Raw genomic sequence first — 24,569 nt, forward strand, 5'->3', positions numbered from 1 at the left:
GTCTGCATTACGCAAACCCTCTAAAAGTCCATCCTCGTGGGCGTAAAACGTTATACAAACGACTACACCCACGCTGCGAAACAGTGACGCATCCCGGTAGGAGTCCTTTCCAGCAGACGAGTCCACGTTCGGATTTTGATGGGGGAGTAGTCGCACGACGGCTGTTGGGTTAGCAGCAGCAGCTGCTGCTCACCTTGCGCAGAACGAAGAATAGCCGCGCAGTTCTATAGTAGGTCAGTGGTACGCGCGCGCATTGCATGAACACAGGTATACAGGGCTCCAAGCCCTGCAACACACCTACGTATTCAGACATAAACGTGTAGGAGGTCCCGAGAACTCGGCTGAGGTGGGACGAGGAAAGAAGGGGTTGTGCAGCCGCCGCCTTGGCAATCGATAAAATCCTCGATAGCCGGCGGTACTTGGCGGACTCGGTCACGGATCCTGCGGATGGCGAACGGCCAGATTCTTCTCAAAGCCTAGTGTGGATACACGTATAAGTGGACGTGTTCTCGTTGTTGTTCTAAGCTTCATTTTGGAGTCAAACACGCGATATGAAAGTCTGGCACTGCTGATATGACTTTATTTTCGCTCGGCTGGATTGATACCTGTATTTTTGAAGAGGTCTATTTTTTCCAGTGAAAACTGGAATATTGCTGTTACAGCGTAAAAGGCGTAGGTGCACCAAGGTCTCTTATCGTTGTCGCGGTCGTTAATTAAGTCGACGGCAATTAAAACTTAGAAGATAGGCGTTGCTTTGAAGAATCTCGTTGTTGGCGCCGGCGCGCGTAATTTAATTTTGGTAATCTCGAGAACAATGAGAATTCCGGTAAAAGATAAAGCTAATTGATCCTCTTTCCAACTACCATCTACAAAGCACAGTGTGTACGGGTAATAATTCACGCGAAAGCGGATGGAAAAGCGAGGCGGAAACAAGTACAATTGCACGATTTTTCTCAAAACTGGCGTGAAAAACGAATCGTCTCTCGTTTCCGGACTTTCTTCTCGGACGCGAGCCCTTCTCCTTAAGCCGTCTTAAAAAGCTACTGCTCCCAGAGGCAACAACAAACAGTGTTCCTCTCGCAGGCACTTATACGGACACAGAAGCGTAACTGGCAAGTGTCGCGCGCGTAAATAGCTCGATCGTCTTCTTCAGCGCGTGATCGGTTGCTGCAGCGAGAGAACAATTTTTTGCCCCGACCACTGCGTTCTGCAGAGCATTCCCCGTCGTCTCTCAACGAAGCAGCAGCAGCAGTAGCAGAAAAGCGGCGACTGGTCGAGCATAGGCCTCCGGGGTCTGCCTTCTCTCGAGTTCAACGACATCGCCACCGAGCAGCGCTTCACCGGACAATCGCAAATAAGAGAAGGATCTATGCTTCTTCCCTCCACAGACGTTCTGTATAGGTATATATATATACGTACAAGTGCGGAGAGAGGAGAGGCAGGAAGAGAAGAAGGAGAGTAGGAGGATGAGAAAGAGAGAGAGAAACTATTTTCCGCTCGCGAATATCGCGAGGGCAACCGGGCGAAACTTCCTTGGCGCCGATTCAGAAGACGACTCGCTTGCGCGAGCGAAATTTATATTACGCGAACGTGGTGCATTCCTCCAACGTGAAAAGGCCTCCCTTCGCGTCTATGTATACAGTACGTGTGTTTTCGCTCGAGAGAGCGAACCGCCCTCCGTGTGCGAGTCGAATTCGATTTGTTGAGACTTGCCGATTGAGAGCCGAGCTTGAGTTGTTTATGCCGGGAGAGCTCCCTCGCGTTTATTTATGGCACCTCGAGTAGCTTGTAGCCCTTGGAAAATTTTATACGGATTCTAGTGCCTGCTGCTGCTGCTGCTGTCGGAAGGGAGTTTGATAGGCGTCTGTCGAAAGTGGCTTTTGAACTGTTCCGCCGCATTTGAAGTGCTTTCACGCTTTTCTTTTTGTTTTGCCATTTGGAACGAGCGATTATAATTTTTCCCTTTATATTCCGCTGATCTGATTACGCGTTCGAATATTCTGGAAACGGTTTGAATGCTAATGCGATGAATAACTATTCGAGGAGGATCAGCGAGGAAGGCACTACTTTCCCCGACAAAAAGACCGAGCGCATCTGAGCGTACAACCTGTAGTTTCCATATTACCAAAGAAACTGCCGGTATATGACTTCTGCATTATTTGTTCTAAGCCTGTTTGAGAATGCTAATTGATGCAATCTTAAATCTACCGCATGTAAAACACACGGTGTTTTTTCCCTCTTTTGGATATTGTAACGTATGCTTCTTACAGCAGAGTCGGGAAAAATGCTTCTTAATTTATAATCATAATTAGGGAAACCGAAGGAACAAGGTCTTCCAGTTTTCTTCGAAGAATAAATTACCGACGTCCGAAGCTTAATGTACTTTTCATGCATTTTTCTTTGCTTATAAACATTAGGCTTGTAAACTAAAAGCACGGATATAAATTTGTAGCTAATTAAAATGAATACGGTTGATTGAAACGATTTCAAAGGAGATAAAAACGATAGCCACGCAGCGTCAAACGGGTATTGGAAAAGAATCGGGTGAAATCATTGCGAGATCGTTATCTTTTTGAGAACGTCAGATTAGAATCTTAAGTGCTTATTTTACGGTATTCTACGTTCAATTATGCAATTCAAATCCACACTGCAACTAGTTAGACTCGAGCCATTGACTTGCGTGCGGTTGACTAAATCATTTCCTATGTTATACGATGGAGCTCTCAATGCATAACAGCAAAATTGGAACAACTTTATTTACAAGTCCGCGTGTGTAAGTGATTACTTCCAAGCTGCTGTGTGCACACTCTAATGTTCCCTTTTGCAATCCAACTCAAACTGTTATTCCAAAATGGCAAAAATCGACACAGTAATAACAACCGTGCGTTTACATCGTTCATCGCGTTCTCAAATTGGCCATCAATTCTGGCAGCGGTGAACTTCCTATTGTTAACCACCATCATCATCATTAGGGAAAAGATACATTATATCCATAAGCCGCAAAGGGCCACGGCAGCGAGGCGCGTCGCCGTGATTTACTACGGGCTTATTTGTCCGGTCGCGCGCCATTGTCAATTGTCGGAGCAGCAAAGATTGCGTTGCGCTAGCGGCGCACTGAAGATATTCTCTAAAGCTGCGCGAGCGCGGCGGGCGCGCGTGTATAGTCTCACCGCCGATGTGTGGAGGCACGTAAGACTGGGCACAGTTCCAAAATCGCACGCGAGCTAGTCTGTTCGGAGCCTGACACGTTCGTTCATTTGGTTTGCTTTTAGCTGTCTCTCCTTCGCTCGCTAGGTATGTCTCCCTCGCCTCGTTTGTGAACTTTTTTATCTTTTGTTTTTCTCTGCGAGCGCGACAGCCGAGTCGACGCGAGAGACAAGTTTCTCTCTCTCCCTCAGCTGCGCCCGGAGAAATATGCGGTATATATTTATCGAATATTAATGAATAAAGTTAGTTTATTTAGAATAGATTAGCGGACATGTGCGACACGCTGTCGACGATGTGTACGCCGTTGTGTATTACACAACTTTACCGTTCTCGCAGATGTGTCAGTAATGGTTAGTTGTAATTTGCTTTGCTCTCTCGGAAATGGGCTTCTTATTTATATAGTCTATTTTGTGGGATACTTCTTTACAAATATGTTGACTATTTTTCACAGGAGTTTACAGTTAGTCTTCAATTTGACAGACCAAAGTCTCAAACGTTTATGCTACAACACTGCGCGTCTCTGCCCTAGATAGACACATGCGTTATTCCTCTTACATAACAACGCAAATTGACAAGACACAGCACACTCTCTCCTGCGTTTGCTAATTAATACATTGCGTCGTCTCGTCGTCGTGGCCGGGTAAAAGGCTCGCGTTTAATTAGAGACATTCTCAAATCGTTCTTCAAAAGCAAGCTGGGATTGGAATAACGATTTTGAATTTTTTCTCTTGTTGTCCGACCGTTGGCTTGTCTGATTCACGAGACTGGGCGTGGAACATCGCTTGTGCGCGCCGCTGAATAATTGACCTATAGAAATCGTATTGATTGCTTTACGTAAGCCTCTGAGCTCTATCGCGCGCAGTGCTCTTTTTTCAGTCTGTACAGTAATTTATAATTAGATTGTGTATTGTACGAGTTCGTTAGTTTGGGGCTCGGTTCCTATTATCGTAATGAAATTATAATTGGTGCGCAATTCCCGTTATTGACAGCCTGATGAATGAAAACTTAATCATCTCAGCGGAGAAGATGCACAATATCGTTTAACTTTCAACGTCGATAAAAGTAATATCGCAGTGGAATTGCATTGTTCAATGAAAAATAGTTCAAGAACTTCAGACATTCCCATGATGCACTCGATATAAAACAAACACGCTAAGTCAAAAAAAGAGGAGAGTAAAGCATCTCAGCCGCACGAAAATACCAAAGCCCTTAATAGACGGATTAGTCCCGAGGCATATGCAGGTTCCATAAAGGAAAGTTGATATTGCGTCAACCCTCGCACGACGGATAGTATTTCCTTTCTATTCTACTCTCTCACCCACGAGCACAGGGTTGCTGCAGGGTATAGTAATAGTCTACACACACACACACACACACACACAGTGTATATAAAAGCAAAGCAGCGAGGGTTTTTTTGTCTCTCCCGCGACCAGACGAACGGAAGTGGCTTCGAGGCCGTTTCAATGCTTTCGAATAAACGTGAAAGAGCAGAGCGAGGTTCCTCTCTTTTTTTCAGATTTCAGGTGGTGTATACACTGGAAGAAAGGGTCAGCGGAAGTTACGCCGCATCCTTCATTAAGTCGAGTTCGGTGTGTGTGTGTGTGCGCGCGCGCGAACGAAATCAGTCGCACTTCCCACATGTCGATGTCTGATGTCTTTTGGAGCTCCAGGTGAATACGAATGCCTATTCACGCCTGAAATCGCGAATATGCAGAAGGTCGCGCTGTATCTATGTCTTGTTTTTGTCGGTATGCTAAATCTGGAGTTAGTGCTGTGTGCTCGTTTTTTCTTTATACTTTTAGGAATGATTATTGTGCTAAAATTTTGGTTGCGCGTGTATAGAAATATTCCACTGGTTTATAGCTACTCACTGTGTACGTTCGCTCTTTTACTGCTGTAAACGCACAAAGAGAAAGAGCCGAATGCACTTGGAGTTTTAATTTACATGTTTTTCAACTCGTGTACTCTCCTAAAGGTTCCCTCCCATTCCGCGGCGTTTTATTGGGCCACGACGAATTCAAATTTGATTTTTACGATCGGACAGAAGCGTATACTCTCTCTGCCCTCCACGATCTCTCTCTCCGCTGTGCATTCTAATTTCGCCGCTGTTCGCGACTGAGTTTTGACTGCTGCTTGTGGCGGGTGGATGTGTAAAAGCTCGGAGTGGAAACGCACAACGAAGCCGCTCACGAAAATATACTCGATATAACGAAACTCCCGCGCGAGTGCTACAACGCAAGGGAATAAAGAAGAGGACTGTATGCCGTACGTGAGCGCGCGCGAGCTTTAAAAAATTTTACGATCACACACCGGGCACACAAACACGTGTAAGTACGCATACAGTACCGCGAGTGAATATGCGCTGAGCTGCTCTCTGGGGTCCCTTAAAGGTTTTCGAAGCCTGCACAGCGAGCGCGCGCTAAAAATAAAATCCGCGCGGCGGCTTCTTAGAATCGGTATGCGTCTCTCTGTCTCTCTCTCTCTCTCTCTCTCTCTCTCTCTCTCTCTCTCTCTCTCTCTCTCTCGTTGCTTATAGTACATATCCGCGCACACGTTTGCAGTGGAAAAGGGACAAGAGTCGTATGGACAGAAGAGTGACGGGCTGTTAAACTAAGATTGGAAATAAATTGTGGACCAGCTCCAGAAACTACTCGGCCGAGGCCTCCGGCTGTAATTGCTCGTTTAGGGGGTTGTTAGTTACGCCTTCGCGCAACACCACGACCACGTCGACACGGCTGTGGTGTATTGAATATATTTGTAGCGGAATGTGTGTGTGTGTCGCGTGAATTTATTACCCCTTGGGCTTTTTGTTTGTTCGCTCGGTGGATGTTTGTGTTTGGATGAAATGAAAAATGCACGGCGTTGTGTTTCACTTTGCGCTAAAGTAACGCTGCACATGTGTATATAGGTGATACTGATTCCAAAGTGACGTATACCTGCAGGCCTGTCGTTTTAAGTAAGTTATTCTTTCCCCGCGGGTTCGCGTGTGCATATTGAGTTTCCAATAGTTTCCCATAAATTCAAATGAACTGTAGAAACATACACGAGCTCTCGTGCGTCTGTATAGAGTATTATTGCGTGTACATGTTAATTTGCGGACTCGTTCGTCATTTCGAGGGGTTATAATGCTAATGCTGGATTACTCATGGATAGGATAGATGATCGAATTTGGAATAATGATATTCAACGCTAAATTATCCTCATCAGCATAGCTAATTACAGTTCGAATCGCATAGACTGCAATAATCACGAATCTGCATACAATATATAATTAGTTCCTTCGCGAGAGTACAGCCCGTACATATTTATAGCCAAATCTACAGAAGTCATAACAAAGCACTTTCGAGAGATATACCATTACTCTCGCGTGGCTTTCAAGAAGCTGTCAATAAATCAGATTACGCTACCATCATTGAGCGGTAACATCATCCTGATATAAGGCCATCGAATCCACGATCCATCTACCAAAGCACCAAAGATAATAGCGTGTATTCCATCCACCTATATTTAGGAAGCTCGTTAGTCGATGCGTGTATAGCTTCCGATGTTTGAAAGCTCAGGGTCACTGCATCAGTGTACCAGCCCACTGTATCTCCGAAGGGTGAGAAAAAGCAGACCTACCTCTGATATACTCGAAACGTCGGCGCCTCTACAGACGCGTGTCTAGTTCTTCTTCTCTTTTTATGTAGGGATCTTTCGAGAGGACAGCACTCAAGGGTCCATCGGTATACTACCGTCGTGACTCGTGCATTAATAGCACGTCCGTATTAGTCCAATTCAGGCTACCTACATCTTGCGCTCTCCAATTAGTGGATTAGTTCGAGCATCCATAGGTATATGTTTACTCGAGGCTTTTCGGAGATGAGGCGACTACGAATGAGTTGTTGCGTCATTCGTCTCTCTGAGTTTTAAGGAGACGGGAATGAATTGCCGGGTAATTTGGAGAATACGGGCTTCCTTCAGAGATAAAAGCATTCGTACATCAATTTTCGTAATTAAATTGAGTACGTCTGTATGTGCTGGAACTTTGAACAGTACTTCCAGAGGGCACAGGTCAATTTCAACATTCCACATATTACGATTTAAAATTGATGGCGTACACTCTGTGCTACTAAATTCATCGCTTAAACGAATGGGCAATTGTTGAAGAACAAACACTCCATTCAAGGCAGGTCTTATACCAGCACCGCACCTGCAGCAGTAGCAGCTGCATTGTGCCAATTAATTTAGCTTGTCATTCGAGCAGGCGCAGTATCTCGGAAAGCTGCAACAATAACAGAACCTATCCGGCAACGATAGCCAACGCAAACGCCGTAATAGTTGGCCTGGCTGGAGCTGAGTCTGCTAGCCTCCTTGTAATTCATTGCGTCATCGCTTCTGACGGTCCAATTCAATTATGCTCTTGGCGTATTAGCTCGGAATATTCATTTTCGCAAGGTTCATCGGCTAATTAAAACTGAATTTAGTCATTGCGACACGTCTCTGGCCAAGGTTTTTCGCTCCTGTTGTTAGTGTGTCTATTCACACACACACACACACACACACACACATACACACACACGCAAGTTCGAGAGTGATAAATCGGTACAAGTTCGTTTTTTCGTTTCTCTTGACGCGTAAAAAAAGCGTGGAATTAGATTGCGCGCACGTGTTGTGCGCCTGGAGAGAGATAGCTATTTCATAATAGATTTAGAAAGCATAATCCTCTTGATCTCTCTTTTCTCAGACTATCATCATTGCCTCTGTTCTCGACTTTTTTTCTTCTCTCTGGTTCTCAGGTTAAGTAGCGCACTACTCGCCGAGGTTGGCGCGACGCTTTTTGTTACCGGCTAATACACGCCGAAGGCCATTAAATCTCAATTTTGCTTCATTTTCTAAATTAAAGCTGCTATGAAAAGGCGTTCGTGCGGAACTGCTAACTCTTCGAGTGCTGCTCACGCCTTTTTATTCGAGCGCCGGCGAACAAAGGAGGAGGAGGATAAAGACTAATCGAAAGACGGTGTGTTGTTCTTATTGTTCTTTGAGCAAAAAATTGCGATTCCATCAAATATTTATCTCGCTGTTTTTTTTTTCAGGTTTTCGTCTGTCATTACGCCTTTTTATTACAGAAGTGGAACTTTGGATTAATTACGTACAAATTTAATTTCGACGCTATAGCTACTTGAAGTAATTAGTTTATCTCATCTACCATAGACTGACGTTACGAATCACTTAATTCTTCATAAAAATGAAAGTTCACGTCAGGATATAATGTAATAATTACCATTAAAAGCTAATGGCACTAGGGCAGGACGTTGCACACAAAAAAAACTCTCCCAAGAGCGCGATGCCGCGAACGGTATAATCGTCGCGTGGGCGTATTTGCTCTCGAAGGCTGTTTTTTATGAATGGCCAAGCTGCAGCGCGCAAGACCTCCTCCTCTCTCGTCGTCGTCGTCGTCGTCGTCTCCGTGAGGTCGATGAATGAAAGTATGAAGGAGGATCCCCTCTCGGAATGAGTCGTCGGATACTTTCGTCGTGTGCACACGAGCGCACAGCGCTTGCGACACTTTGCACGGCGTGGCTCCAACTGCGTTGGCGGCCTATACGATCATACGCACATAATGTATAAGAGTCGACGGAAGAGAGAGGTTGAACTTTCTTTCAATGCAGGCTCATTCTCGAGAGTGACCTGGTCTCTCAGGTATTATACACCTGGGAGACTTTGTATAGAAAGGAAATGTGGGCTTGTGTTTTCATTTGCTCTCGTTCGGATTTCTACGATTGAAATCGATTGTTTTTCTTATAAGTCGTACAGTCGAAGATAATTTAATAGCTGTGTTGACTCGGCGCTCAATCTTTCGATTCAACCAGTCCAAAGATAAGAACAACAAAGTACTATACACATACTTGCTTAGTCTATTTGACATTCCACCGCCGGAGGACTACGAGATGAAAGGGTGCATTAAGTTATTGAAAAACCACGAGAGTGGCATTCCGCCGAAGGAGACACCAGAGCGCCTTGAGAAACGCGCGCCGTAATGGCTGACAGATCCGCCTGTGTACACTCATATACTCACGCGTGTGTGTGTGTGTGCTTCTCTGGTACACAGCTCGACCTTTGAAAAGCCGATTGAATTATTTTTAGAGAGACCGGTCGTCGCGCACGAATATATATTGCCCCACGTCGTTTCCTTCTTCGACGTCACTGCACCAGCGCGTCGTCGTCAGAGCTAAGACAGCTGAGGCGCGAGAGAGAAGTCTGCGCGCGCGAAATGAAAACAACCTGGAGAGAAACGCGAGTGATTAATCGCGCCTGAGCTGTCGATGCGATCCCGTACGTCGACTATCGATCTGGAGCGATCTTTATTAAACACAAGCGCATACGTGTGGTGATCGATCGTCATTCGGTTCGGATTAGAAGATGATGCACCGCTGACTGTAAACACCTCGGAGCTTTTCTCGTTCGGACGTGTGCGTAGCCTTGTTTAATCGGCGCGTGTGATCGATAAAAGTGAGGGTTTATATTCGCTTGCGAAATGCGGGAGAGAGAAACATAATTTGATTTTATAAATATCACAATGATCGATGCGGCAGTTTACGAAACTGATTCGCTTTATCAAAATATTCTCGATCTTCCGTATACTATATGACAAAACGTTTGCTGATTCGATATTTAAGTATGAGTTATAATCGGCCAGGCAAAAAAGAACTGTGTGTATAAATTGTGTTATTCAAATGAGGTTACATGTCCACTTCGCGAACCATAAACATTTTCACATGAATATTCAATGTTTATCGGTATGAGTAAGACACACGGACGTTCCGACTTGGCACGACTCGATTCCTCGTTATGATATTGTTTATACGCGGTGTCGGATGTCATCATCGACATATATGTTCGCGTCCGCAGCGACGAGGAAGAGAGAGAGAGAGAGAGAGAGAGAGAGAGAGAGAGAGAGAGAGAGAGGACACTGGCCACTGGCGGAACGTCCAAATAACAGTGTCAAACACACAGCCCTGCGTTGTCCTCTTTATACACACGCACGAACCCCGATTTCTCTCTCCTCGTAAATCACCTAGTCCACGATTCCTCTAGCTCTCGGAGCAGCTGTGCGAATATCTAGTCGGGCGTGTGCGCGGCAACCTCATCCTCGAGAGAGAAATGCATTTTACACACACACACACATCGAGAGCTGACCGGGACCACCGCCAAAAGGCTATTTTCGAAAGGGGTCGACCACTCGTTTTGACTTTCGAGCGATTCGTTGCACGAATTTTCGTTAGTAGCTAGCTCCGCGATGTCTACTTTGATCTTTCGCAGATCTGTGATCTACTTTGATCGAAACGTAGGGATGTAGGGGATGAATTTTGGGAGATGTCACGCGGTCGATATTCCAGTTTGAAAACTATGATATTTCTGGTTTTTATAGTTCGACGCAACAATGGAAAAGTAAGAAGACACAAGGCCAAGACACAAGAAGAAGAAGAGGAATATGAGATACAGGGAAGTGTGCAGTAAAAGCAGAGAGAAAGCCTTAGAGATAGGAGAGGTGCGTCTCGAGTCCAAAGTTGCCGGTACTCTTCGTAACGATCCAATAAAAACTTCTCACCTAAAAGAGAAAGACGTACCAAGAGCGAAGGCAACGACAAAGGAAAGAGGAGGTGGTGGTCACAGCGAAGTCAGGTACATTTTCAATTACGCCCTGTCTCGCTAATTCCAGCAATAAAAGCCGAGAGAAGCAACGAGAACGGAGAAAAAACTTCGCGGCAAAGTTACCAAACGCAATATAATTTTCGACGCTATAATTTCATTTGGCCGAGAGAAACGTAAGCCGTATATAAGTACAGCTCGACTTTGGGGTATAATACACATATAATAACGCACAGTAAGAAGTTTATTCGGCGGGCGAGACGAGGGTCTCCGCGGAGTCTGGCTCTCTTGTCCTGCGGATCGCGGAACTCGAGGAATGTGGAACGTCTGCCAAAGTGCCGTCGTTCCTTTAGTTCCTTTACGGCTTAGCTGTACAATGCGCTGAGCGGCAGCGGCAGCTTCTCGACTTTTCTTGCTCGTACCGTTTGCCCAATTAGAAGCTATAACATGCGTCCACTGCTTTGGATCTTCTGTTCTCTCTCCCTTATACATACCCGTAGGTATACCATGTGCTGGGCGCGCTGTAACAATGCCGCGTTCCAGGCACACACACACACACACGAGAACGCTGTTTTCTATACGCGTTTTCGCGAGAGAAGGAGCCAAAGGGAACGTAGCCAGATGCGCAGCGCGTTTTGCGTTTCTTTTCTCTTTCGCCAGCGATTCGTCTCTTCTATAATATGCTCCCCCTCAGACTTATAGTCCTCTGTGTGTATCTAAGATTATCGAGTGATTCGCGGAACCAGAAAAATATTCATAGTTCCTGAACGCCATTCTACTTAAAAATCAGTGCACACACGGCACCCGTTACTTTCCCAGTTATAATCCATTTCAAACGCACATCTTTGCTCAACCGCTTGATCTCGATCTTCCACACACACACACACACACATACAAACAGCAAAGCCGTCGTTCTTTCTTGCTCGCGTTTCTCACGTACATACGCACGTATAGCGTCGCTGCGAACTTCCTGGCGGACTAGTTTTCACGGGATATTTCAAGTGCACCTGCCGCTGCGTCAGCTTTGTTTTAGAGAGCGAAACCCGCGCGAACCTCGATTTTCGCTTTGATTCCGCGCATTCCTTCTCTTTCCATTATTTCACTCTTGTACAGTGCGTATGTGCGTACTTGTTTTTCGATGCACGTGCGCGGGAGGTTTTTCTCTCCTTCTATTGCGCGATGCGACGGACGGCTGTCGGAGTTTTTTTTTATATTTATGGCTGCAGCGGTAACTTCCATCGGGGGGCTCTATCTCTGTGCGCCGACGAGAAAAGTCTTCTCAACTCTCTTTCCAAGCTCCGGCAGCGAGCTGCTGCTTGCTGAATTGTTTTCTGCTGCTTCGAGCGCACGCGTGGCTTATCGAAAATGATAATCTTTACGTGCATATACGTGCCCTTGCAGCGTCGTTTCCTGATGCAAGGTTTTACAGGCTCGCGAGCGAGCGAGAGGGACGGAGGATAAATTCCTCGGGCAGATGAAATTTATATCTCGAAAGAAAAATAACCCAATTCACGCGTGCGCGCCTCGTCGATTTTATAAATTACGAAAAATTTCACGCGCCGAAGGGAATGAATATGGATGAGCAATGTGTGTGTGTGTGTGTGTATAAAAAAGGAGGCGCACGGATTGAGTCATTGATCCGGCGTAAAAGGGTCAGCGCGATAAATCAAAAAAGGACCGAGAGAGAGAGAGAGAGAGAGAGAGAGAGAGAGAGAGAGAGAGAGAGAGAGAGAGAGAGAGAAACTAATCTGCCAAGAGCGAAAGGACCGATCTTTCTCTCTCGCAGCGTCGCTCCCTTTCATCCCAAACCTCTCTCGTCATCGAATTGACCGCAGCGCTAACTCGGCGACGAAGAAAAAAACTCGTACATGTATAGTCTCCCCCCTCTGATGTGTCCCTTCGCGTATACGTGCGGCCGATTTCATCTCGCGCACGTCGCTGCTATACCTGCCATATAGGTATACACACAAGTAATTCCATGCTCGCTCACGCACAAAGGGAGGGACGACGTCGCACATGCACGCAGGTGTTTGCCTTTTTTTTTAGTGCGGCAGCAGTGGTCGCCTACGTGGCGAGTGCACTTGTGCATAACCGGGGAGACGAGAGACCGGTGGGTCAGCGTCGGGCTGCCGCTGCTGCGCGCGGCGCAGGTGAATGACTGTAATGCCCGAAGCTCTGTATACGTATATGTGTGTAGAGAGAGAAGCTGCTGCGGGGACTGAGAGAGGAATGATCGATGCTGTGCAGTACTCTGCTGCAGTGCGGAGAGTCTACGAGGAAGTTGTTGAGTAACAGCTGATGTGCGTGTTGTTGATTTAATGATCGTTTAGCGTGTCGATGCTGGAAATCGCACTATGGGAAACGATGCTGTTCGGGTAGACGAATTACTCGATATCGCTGTGTATGTACTGTTTTCTCGAGGTTTTGAGCAAAACTCGTGGAGGAATATAAATTATAAGATTTCGCGCGTGGGAGAGAGCTGACGGAGTCACGCGATTGTTGCAACTATTGGGCCGATGACCCCGAGGTCTCATCTCGTGCGGAAAGAAGAGACACGTTTTGTCGAATAACGTTTTTATTTGCAAAGTGTGATAAATGTAGAGGGAGGGAATATTAATTTACATTATAAATTCTAATAATTCATCGTAGATAAAGGCGGCATCGAGCTACTGCAGTATAAGTATCGAAATTGAATCACAACTTTCACGGATACACTTTCGAAGCGAGACTCGATTAGAGGCCATATGCCGCGTGTGGATAATAGATAGATAAAACTAATCACTGCCAATGCTTATCTATATGCCCCGAGCGCGTGTGACTAATACAGTGTTTTAACGTACATCTCGAATTCCAGGGCAAACTTTTTCGAGCTTAAAAAAACATACAACGCTTGAACACCTTCGACAACTATCAATTATCGCCGATCGATTCGTCAACGCGTCGACCTCCAATTTCACACTCTTCCGCGGCGGTAAAAAGCCAAGCTCGCGAAAGGTACATATACACCGAGTCAATAAACTATCGTATCCATCTCCGCGACCTTCCTCAAGCCGCCGGATTCGGTCAGCAGCAGCAGCAGCCGGTAATTTCACACATACACACAGCCAACCCCGGCTAATTTTTCTTTCCCACCGAATATATAAGACACAAAAGTGACTCACCTTTTCGAAGGCTTCCAGCGACGTTTAAGCACGCCCAGCATTGAGGAGAGCCGGCGACAGGCTAATAAGGCCCAGACGACGACGCCAACGGACTTCCGCCTGTGTCCAGGGCCCCGTGTAATTCCCGCACAACAACACACCAGAACGAGAACACCGACGCTGCTTTTATCGGGAACAATCAGTAGCACACAGCAGCGCTTAACAATCACTTAATAACCGCACCGAGCAACAGGATGTTAGCGTGTAAGTGTCTACTCTCCCAGATATACAGGAGGAAGAAGTTTCGGCGGGCTGCAGTGCACTTGTCTTCGAGCTCGAGGCTCACACCATTGTGACGACACCCTTTACATCGCCGTTCGCCGGTACCTTTCTATATCTGTCCGGATCGAGATAGATATGCTTCGCCGCCTTCGCACACCGGGAGAGAAAGTCCGGAAAAGAGAGAGAGAGAGAGATATATTTATGAACGTTACGTTGTTATATGGGAGGAGGGAGAGCTTTTTCGAGTGGCTGACTTAATTACTTTTTTTCTTGGTTATGGCTGGCGCGTCGTTCGCGGAAGCCGGACTTTGGCGGAATGCGCGAGTTCCGCGGATGAAATTCAAGGTCGACGGAGAGCTGCGCTCCGTGTGATAGCGGGATAATCGATGCTCCAGTTCTATACGTATACCAGCCGAAATGCAACGCGAGGTATACACATTCCCGCCGATTTCGGAAGAGCTATTTCGTAAATACTGGCGTTTGTTCGATATACATAACCGTTGCGAAACCGAGAACTGCATAGCAATTTGTTTGTAAACACGGACGTACCGTCGCGTTCGATTCGGCCGAGATTTTCGGTGCACGTTTATCGTTATTTTGTCTATGCACGAGATTGATTAACCGAGCGTATTATTTTGGCACTACTCAGAGTAAACCTTTACCTCGTATAATTGCAACTCGAAGCAAACACGGCTTTGCATAATCCAAGTGAACGTCCCGCAACTAAGTAATCACGAACGCACACACAATCGCACTTCACGCAACGAGCACCAACCATAACCTATTATACGCGCGGCGGCAAACACCATAAGCAGTATACATATATACAGCACTACATAGAATACAACTGTCAAGCAAGAGAATCTATATACCAGCAGCGTCGAAGCGTTGTCTTTCCACGAAGCGACAAAGCTCTCACCCTCCGCACACGAGAACAGCGAGAAGAGCCTCGATGTGTGTGTGTAAATCCCGAAGGTTTTCTTTTTCTCTCCCCGCGATCGAGAGAAACAACAACAGAGAGAGAGTATAAGTAAAACACACGCTGGCGCAGTACGCAAGAGTCGGTCGCGCGCGAACCGGCTACACGCCGAGCTCGAACTGAACTGCGTGCACGCCGGGCCCACCGCTCGCAGTCGCGGAGGAGCTGCCGCGGGAGAAAGAGAGAGAGAGAGAGCGAGCGGCGGAGGAGGAGGGACAGAGAGGGCATGCGCGAGCGGCGCGTATACGGTGCAGCGGCAGTTGGTAGCTGCTACATAAGTATATATATACAGTTTCGAACGCACATGCGGTTCTGGGGCTCTTTTTCCCTTTCCCTCTTTCTCTCTTCTGCGGCAGCTCGCTTCCTTCTTTTTGACACGGGCGGCTTCTTTCTATTATGCGATGCCTCGCGCGCGGCTGGCTCGCGCCTATAGTTTTTTTGAGATTATTGCAGTGTGGTGTCAGTGTAGATTTCGCCGCGGTTGCAGTTCTGGCCGTAGACCTGAATTTTTAGAACGACTTAGCCTGCAATATTAAGGTAAGATATTGTTTAAATTTGTTTTGATATTTACACATATCTAGTACGTAACATTTATTATAAACTAACGGGTGCCTTACGAGTTGCATTTTCGTCGACAGATATGCACACGAGCACATGAACGAAAGGCGTTTACAAAAGATCATATTATGACGTTTTAGAGTCATAGTACGATGTTAAGTACATTCCCATTTCCCCGAGGTAATTAGTTTTGATATTTACGCATATTGAGTACGTAACATTATTATAAACTAACGATCAAACGGGCGCCTTACGAGTTGCATTTTCGTCGACAGATATGCACACGAGCACACGAACGAAATACGATTATACGAAAGATCATATTATGACGTTTTTGAGTCATAGTACGATATTAAGAACATTCCCATTTCCCCCGAGGTATTTTTTATTATCTAACCGTTGTGGCATACTGCTTTAGTTTGTAAATTTTGGCTCGTTACTGCATTTAGTCGATAGATAATAAGTATGGGTTCATCCCTCAGTTATTCGGCGGCACTGTTTAAGGGACAGACTTTGAAGCGAAATAAATGAACATACATTTATTTCTGATCGGCTTCCAAGTAGGAATGTATGATTTTCGTGCAGATTATTTGAATGTAGAAACAATTTGTTGTAATAATAATGAATTATTATAATATATAATCGAATATTACTTGACGTATTTTCTATGCATGTGCATTCTTTTAAAACTCGCTGCAAATTCAATTTTAATTGTACGAGTCTTTTTCAATGACGATATTTTCAAGTGATTATTCTCGATAGACATGTATAGGTCTATTGATAAATTAAGCACCTTATTTTAAAAATTGATTTTAAAGAGCAATATACTTTTTGACGGTTTACAATATACTTTTGATGTTTGGGGTGTGCCAGCTTATTCCTCTCTCTCACTCACTCACAGACTCAGAAGTTCCTGTAACTGAGAATTATTTGTGGCAGAGAAATGCTTTTTACATTAAATTTATTTTAATATATACTTTACATTATTTGCAAAATAATTCTTTTGAGAATTAATTAGAATCTGTAAGGCAATATTCTCAAAATTGAATAATAGTTCATAACATATAAATGTTAACGGGTCAAGCCTGGGTTAAATCCTGCAAAAAACAAAAAGATATTCTTCTTACCAAAAAATTTTTGCTTTGATCTAATTTGAAAAAAAAATTCTATTCCAGGGTTATCCTCCCACTTTTGACTAATTTAAATTTTAATACTATTGAAAAAAAAATTCTATTGAAATATGAATTCAATATAGTTAGCAACAAATTTTGTTATCTAAAAAATATCAATTAAACATTGCTAGCAACAAAATTTGTTGCTAGCAGTATTTGATTTATATTTTTTAGAAATGTCTCTCGATCGTTCCGAGGGGGCATGTTTAAGGTACATTTTAAGCCCGGATAGAGTAAAGAAGTTATATATACTTATTTATATAATGAAATATCATGAATTTTGGTCAATGATTTTACAAGGTATATATATACATGTTTCTTTTCGATAAAAATGGTGTATATTTTCAATAGCATTTTTTTTCAAATTACATCAAATCAAAAATTTTTTGGTAAGAAGAATATCTTTTTGTTTTTTTTTCAGGATTTAACCCAGGCTTGACCCCTTAAGTTAATTCTTAAGCCACTTAATATTTTTCTTATCAATTAATTTTTTGAAATTCTTGCAAACTATATTTGATTTCTAGGTTTGCCAGTTTTATTATTTTTTCTTAATTAGTACAAAAAAAGATGGTTCCGGCCGGGATCGAACTGGCGACCTTCTGCGTGTAAAGCAGACGTGATAACCGCTACACCACGGAACCCAATTGACTCATTCTCATATTATAATCGAATTTAAAACAAATAAGTACATCAAATAAGATTTTTCAAATACACTTAGAAAATGTAGTAAGAATACAATTTTTCAATGATAATAATAATCAAAATTATATTGTATTCTTTTTGTTTATCAAAAGTCGATTATGTAAGACACGGTTTCCACTATTTCCTTCTATCAACTGTGTATGTTACCATCTGTCGATAAAGCAGGGAAAGAGTTACTTGTTTTATCACAGATGGCACCGCCTATTATATGCGGTACTGAAAACTGATTTATAATGAAATACGTACGAAAGTCATTGGAAGCAACAAAAATTTATTGAAGAATTGACATTTACCATTTTTATTAGTGTACACATCTGTACGATGATTCAGTAAAACGTAATTAAACAAAGATGAAAATAACCAATAACACTTTTTTATTATTTATAAAATATAAAGCAGTTTGTTTGTTTTAATTATCAAATTGTTGATAAAAAAGATAAGGATTCATGCGGTGGCCTAGGTGCAATTACACCGAGAAAAATATTTTGTTTGTCTTTATCAGAATATTCAGTCATTAAAAAGTGAATTCAGTAATACTAAACACACGTACATGACTCTATCGTTTTGTTAAAATGACAAATAATAATCTAAGTAATTCAAGTAATACAAATATAAAAAGTGATTTAAAAGAAAAACTTTTGCCTCTTAAATATACGTATATTATGAGTTGCGTCATTTTAATGGTTAGTAATATGTAAACATAACATTTATAAAAATATCAAACACCAATCGGATACATTTTTTTATATGTAGAGTACTAATTTAGGTTAGGAATATAGAAAAAAATGGCGTATGCTTAAACATTTTACAAATACATTTGATTTTAATATTACTTTTAAAAACATAACATTGTTGTATTGCATCAACAGTATATTTATTTCTTATCTCTTAACAGATAAATGGCGCTTTTATTTCTATCGGTTCCGTGATGATTTGGAAAAATTTACATTATTTTGAGAAGTTCGTTAGTTATTATACCAGTATACCTATTTTAATAGTGATGATAGTAGGTGTAATCATAATTGCTCTCAGCTGGTTTGGTATTATTTCTGCCTGGCTATCTTATTATTGTGGACTTTTAATGGTAAGGAAGCGCGCAAATAAAAAATAAGTTAAAAAGTTCAAATTATGAATAATTATTTGAGAAGAGAAGAGTAAATTTTTAATGTATCAATTTTTTTAGTTTTATATGTTTACATCTTTGTTGTTTGTGTCGACCGTAGCAGGATGGGCTTATCTTTATTATGTATCTGATTCTAATTTGTATAAAAAGAACTTGTTACACACTTTAGTTAATGCTACCATAAACTATCATTTTGAAGAGGATGCAATAAATATTGTTCAAGCAAAGGTAATTCACTTTCATAGAATTCGTTGGGAGGCTCAATTTACTTAAATTTTAATTGGTCTAAACCTTCTTCAGCTTCAATGTTGCGGTGTCCACAGTTATGCTGATTGGGAAACAATATTAGGATATATCCCGGGATCATGTTGCGAATCGAATGATTTTTGCAATTATAATAATGGATTCAATGTTTACAATCAAGGATGTTACATTGCCCTTAATAGATTAATAGAATCTTATACCCTATTATTACATCTAGTGGTCGTTATAACAGAAGGGTTTTTCGTGAGTATTTTGCAAGCTACACAAATAAGAAAGCATTTGGTTATTTATATCATAAAAAAATGAGAAAGTTGTATTATTGAAACAAATATTTATTTATATACTATTTCTTTGTATTAGGTGCTATCTATTTCTTTATCTTATTACCTCTACCAAAAACCTTATAAACACAAGCAATTTATATCATACACTCAAAGAAGGAATATAGAATTGAGTCAAAACAATCCAAGAAATAACCATTCTGCATATCCTGTAGGTTTAGCAGCTAAAAGTTTTAGTAAGTATCAACAGAACTGTAAAAATTATAATTTGATACATTGCAATTTTTTTTTCATAGGTGGATCGATGAATATTATTTGAATAAAAAAATCCAAATCTATGTTTACCATTAAGATTGAAAAAATAAATGAGATGTGTAAACAAATTTTGTGTTTTTCAGACCGCTATAACTTATCATGAAGGATAGAATTCAGGGGTATAGACAAATTTTTTCTACTTGGTAATATTGTTGTATGGTTGAGTTTATATGAATAGGTTAACTCTCTATCATATACGTCATATAGGATGGGGATAATAAAGTACAAGCAGTCTTTTTTATTATTTATTCAGAATATTTCATGTAGTATTTTTATTTTACAAAAAAAGTCTCTTACATTTTAAACCACAAAATATATTGTAACTAGATGATAGAAGAAACCATTACAGAATAATTATTCTATGATATTCTCATAATTCTTTTTATAGTTATCAAAGCTATTTATGAACAATTTAAATGTATGTTACTTTTACATGTTTTAACGGAGACACCATTTGCGTTATTTTCAAGCAACTATGAAAAATTCTAAAATAGTCACGTACTAGAAATAAAAACAGTAGGTTTTTAAATATATTTTTTAAAAATAAAATGCATACTATTTTATGAACCAATATCAGATTTATAAAAAATGTAAACGATACTTAGTAAAGAAGCTCGTAGCACTTAATAACTTCAAAAATTTAACACGAAATAGCATAAATATAACTGTTAATTTCTAGTGCACGTTATTAATTATTATTATTATTAATTCTATTTTTAATAAAACTATCAATCGATATTTTATCAGCTAATAACCATACACAGCAAAAAACGATAAATTTATACATTAACATCCTATAACTAAAGATGATTTAGGTAAATGTTTATCAATGCATAATTTTACAGATCAATTGTAATAAATAAAAGTTTACAAATATTTACGACGAATAACGCATGCCTTTCATTACCGCAGTCAATAGTACAATAAGCCGACATTCTTAGAGTTTTTCAATTTAAAGTTATCTGCATTAGTTTTTCCTTCGCTTATTTTATATTAAGAAAAGACGTAACAAAATTAAAAAATCTCAAAAAAAACGACAATAAAAAAACATTATAATATATTTGCAGTACTTAACATATAACTTAATCTCAATATTTTATGTATGTCGATACTTTTGTTACTTGACACCATAAACGTTGCAATTAAAAAATCTTAGGTTTGATTGTTTTTTCGTTATTTCTATATATCAGTTAATTTTTACTTTTGTACGTTGCGTTACAATCAAGTTAATGTAGATTTATTTACTTTCCTTCATTTTCTCTTTTTATTGCGTAAGCAAGGAAGCATGCTAAGATTATCCCAGCAACCTAAAAATTATATATCTTCTGAATTAGCCTGACGTAAAAAAATATTTGTAATAAAAAATGTTAATTTGAAGAATACAATATACACACCTCAACAAATGCGATGCCGATACCAACTCCAATCAAAATTTTAGCATTTTTCTGAACTTTCATTTGAAGCTCCGTAAAGCAACCTTTTGAGAATGATTCATAAGGACTCGCAGAACATGGACTGGCTGTATAAGTCTTGCAACAAGATGGTGGGAGTCCCCGAGAAAATTTACTAGGGTCAGCAGTTTGCCAGTCAGAAGGGTTATCAATACCGCAGCATTCGAACTGTAATAAAAATAAGTTTCAACTTAATTTAATTTTTTATTTGACTTTTAGCGGAATATTGTATTTTTGGAAAGCAAGCCTTTTCAAAAAGAAACAATATAGTAACAAAGTGTTGTAAAAAATTATTTAATTCAATAGTTTTTTTTACCTTCATTTGTACTTTATCCCAAGCCATTTTGTCGCTTTCTGAACTCGTATCCGAATACCTCGACATAGAATCTTGCAAAGCTTGTCTCATTGCCCCGTCAAAGTCATTCTTGAATACGGCTGCAGCGATTCCGACTGCAAGTTCTATGATAAAGATAACCAAAAGTGCAACTGCAAACTGAAATAAATACATAAACATTATGCATACAAATAATAATATACTATCTCATGAAAGCCAAAATTAATTTTTTAGAATCTTAGAGTTAGATGCGTGAATTTATGCATGTTTAATTAAAGTTTAGACTGTTTAGACCGTAAATGCTGTACGAAAAGATTCTTGTTTATAAACATACAAAAATCATTATTTTTAAAGTAAAAGTTTTACCACAATCAGCAAATTGTAGTGTTCTTTGATGGCTCCATAACAACCCAGAAACGCTATGATAAAGACTATCGTGCCAGCAATTATTAGCACGATAGGTGGTGCTAGAATTCTTCCTTCCAGGAAATGTTTAAATTCATTTACATCTGATAAAACTACTGCACCTGCTATAATGATGCCAAGACCTGAAATCTGCATGCAAAAGAATGATAAACTTATTGTGATCAAATGTACATTTATAGTGAGCAGGATTAATGATCAACCTTTTGAGGACTAGATTCCAGAAAAAAGTTAAATAAAGATATTAATGATTTGTTTGAAATTATAAGAAAACGTTGGGAGATTTGCCGACGAGAAAATGTATTTCATTAAAACCATTGGACTGGAGAAGTAAAAATAATTTTCGATTTGCAAGATCATGAGTTTTAATGTCTAAAATACCTTATTAAATTATAAATAACGTAACAAATTAATGGTTGAGATTATCTATAAGTACTATTGACGGTTTCAGTGATGCAGAAATAAGAAGCATCGATACTATATAATAAAATATCACTATCTAGTGATAGCCCACTTTACTTATCTCGAGAATCATCACATCAAATAAAAGAAGGTGAACCTAACAGATGTAGTTTGTCAAAAATTTACGAAATCTGGTAAAAAAGTAAAACTATTGTTTTTGAAAGGATACTCGTAGGAATATTGCCGATTTAATGCACAGATATATTTTTGTTATCAGTTTCAATAGAGATAAATGTTTAAATCATAAAATTATTTCATGTATTTATTTATAACTTTGTTCTAAGCAATATAACATTTTCTGACGCACTTATATTTTTAATGCAACTTCTATCGTACACTCTGAACTTTTATTTGAAAAAAAAAACTGGATCGCATTAACTTATGAAACAATTTTTATAAAACACAAAATACGCTCTTCATTGAACTTACAGCAAAGATGAAGTTGAAGAAGAATAAAATATACTTGATCGTGCTCATGCCGCATGATTCCATTTTCACTGCTGATACTGTTTCTTCCTTAACTTGAGAACAAAGAACAAATCACTTGCACAAACTTATTCTAACAAACACTCGAATTTTTGTTAATTCAATTGAAGCAAACTGCACAACTTGAATGCTAGACGTTGCGCGATCAAGCGCTCTTTGTCTTCCCGCTTCTTTTGTCTCCGCTTACAGCGCTGGCTTGCAGACAGGGTGACTTGCAAGCGCGGTGTGGGTGCGCGTCGGGTTCGAAGTCAACTCGGTTAATGCGTAGCTGGCTGCGATCCTTGGCGATTCCCGCGAAGCGAACGACCGTCAAGATCGATCGGCAGCGCACCTACTTTGGGCTCCAGACTATTGGCCGGACGGCGTGGACGCTTCGAGTGGAGAACGCCATGCCGAGACCGACACGCGATTGGCGAAACCAACCCCGTATATGCTGTCTGTGTATGCGTGCTCTGTATTTCTTTTTACCTGCGCGAATCTCTATGGTTACGAGGCTACAGCTCGGGCTTGAATGGCCCTTTTTGTACGCGCCGACAATGAAAGCGCAGACAATAGTTCAGTCTATCAGTATACAGTTTTTTTTAGATTTGTTCTTGTCACGACTCGAGCAATCATTGAAATTATTTTTTTTTAATACGCTGAAAGGACGTACGTAAGCTAATAAATAGTTTTTATTATTAATCTTCGGAAAATTTGATTTGACTGACTCTCGAGTATGGATTTTTTCATCCTGCAATATATATTATACTACTATTATTTGTAAAAATATATCTTATGTGTATCTACAATTATGTTCTAATAATGATTGAGACCTTTTAGTCCGACCAAGTTTTCTTTAATTTCCGGGAACATGTAATTTTAATCCTTCTGAGATTTTATACCTTGTAATTCGAATGCTTTTAGCTTTTTAGGTCAATTTGTCGGCAAGAAATACCGCGTCGAAGGTGTGTTCGTTCATATTTGCGGAGCCCAGAAAGAAAGCGTTAAGTAAAATTCAAGGGGGCACATCAAGTGATTATAAGATTAAACTATAAGAATTAAAATTTTCTTATAAATTAGAGTGAAAGATAATAATGATATGTATGATGTAATAAGAATTAAATACATTGTTTTTATAAATAACTGATAAGTTTATTATTCTTTTGTTAATTATAAATGCTAATTTACAAAACTATATTAAAAATTCAGACATACGTAAGGCTTATGCATTATGACTATAAGTTGTCAACATCAAGTATTTCTTCTAGTTTAAAATTGTAAATAAGCACTTTCAAACTATTTAATGATTTTTTTTTGTATAACATACATGAAACGAATGTTTTGAACTCTAAAGGTAGTGAACAAAAACTTTGAATTCAAATGCACATAATATCCAGATTCGAAGTCTTATTGATTAAAACTACCGGTACATAGTGTGTTAAACTATGAAAATAATTTATCTATGAATTATTTAAGTATACAAGATTGTGAGTCGAACCATTTGCATACATAGGTACACAATACGATTTACATTCCCTTTTGTACATAAGCTCTAAGTATTTGTAAATATAATGTTGAATACAAAAGTACATTGGCACTGAATCGAATAATCTAGCTTAATAATCTTATTACGGTATTTCAATGTTTGTTGACTCTTTTAATACATTCAATTCGCGAGTACTGTGATGAAATAAGCTGCGGTTGACAGGAGAAGAACAAGTCCAGTTTGTTGCAAAGAAGAAGCTGAGTTCGGCCAACTTCCTTCTGGCGAGCTGCAGG

The 24,569-nt window shown here is 40.6% G+C and overlaps 3 protein-coding genes and 1 non-coding gene across 9 annotated transcripts in view; 1 reads left to right on the forward strand and 3 right to left on the reverse strand.

Annotated features, from left to right (window-relative positions):
- The window catches only part of LOC100678286, a 161,613-nt gene extending 146,250 nt beyond the window's left edge, over positions 1–15,363 (reverse strand). For all 4 annotated transcript variants that reach the window (XM_016989459.3, XM_008218625.4, XM_016989461.3 and 1 more), the window contains exons 1-2: positions 15,134–15,363; positions 14,001–14,408 (exon numbers count right to left, since the gene is read on the reverse strand). In XM_016989459.3, coding sequence (XP_016844948.1) covers positions 14,001–14,041 — 41 coding nt within the window. In that variant the 5' untranslated portion in view covers positions 14,042–14,408; positions 15,134–15,363. The remainder of the gene's footprint in view (positions 1–14,000; positions 14,409–15,133) is intronic.
- Positions 15,364–15,397: 34 nt separating this feature from the next.
- LOC103317968 (tetraspanin-6-like) lies at positions 15,398–20,529 on the forward strand. 3 transcript variants are annotated; one of them, XM_031931722.2, is made up of 6 exons: positions 15,398–15,777; positions 18,568–18,756; positions 18,856–19,023; positions 19,096–19,302; positions 19,420–19,576; positions 19,637–20,529. In XM_031931722.2, exons 2-6 carry the CDS (start codon positions 18,601–18,603, stop codon positions 19,657–19,659), a joined length of 711 nt encoding a protein of 236 aa, XP_031787582.1. In that variant the 5' UTR covers positions 15,398–15,777; positions 18,568–18,600; the 3' UTR covers positions 19,660–20,529. The 3 variants fall into 3 exon arrangements, with proteins under 3 accessions (XP_031787582.1, XP_031787581.1, XP_031787580.1); XM_031931721.2 differs by lacking the exon at positions 15,398–15,777 and adding an exon at positions 17,802–18,355 and having other exon boundaries at positions 19,739–19,886; XM_031931720.2 differs by lacking the exon at positions 15,398–15,777 and adding an exon at positions 17,803–18,355.
- Positions 17,539–17,611, reverse strand: TRNAV-UAC. Its single transcript has one exon. It is a non-coding gene; the product is annotated as a tRNA-Val (tRNA).
- On the reverse strand, positions 19,888–23,265 carry LOC100117272 (CD151 antigen). Its single transcript, XM_001601514.5, has 5 exons — positions 22,755–23,265; positions 21,807–21,995; positions 21,423–21,599; positions 21,050–21,274; positions 19,888–20,962 (listed from the first exon to the last, which is right to left on the reverse strand). Exons 1-5 carry the CDS (start codon positions 22,815–22,817, stop codon positions 20,897–20,899), a joined length of 720 nt encoding a protein of 239 aa, XP_001601564.1. The 5' UTR covers positions 22,818–23,265; the 3' UTR covers positions 19,888–20,896.
- Positions 23,266–24,569: the final 1,304 nt, after the last annotated feature.

The sequence above is a fragment of the Nasonia vitripennis genome, chromosome 5 (genome assembly GCF_009193385.2).
Source record: "Nasonia vitripennis strain AsymCx chromosome 5, Nvit_psr_1.1, whole genome shotgun sequence".
Taxonomy (NCBI): Eukaryota; Metazoa; Arthropoda; class Insecta; order Hymenoptera; family Pteromalidae; genus Nasonia; species Nasonia vitripennis.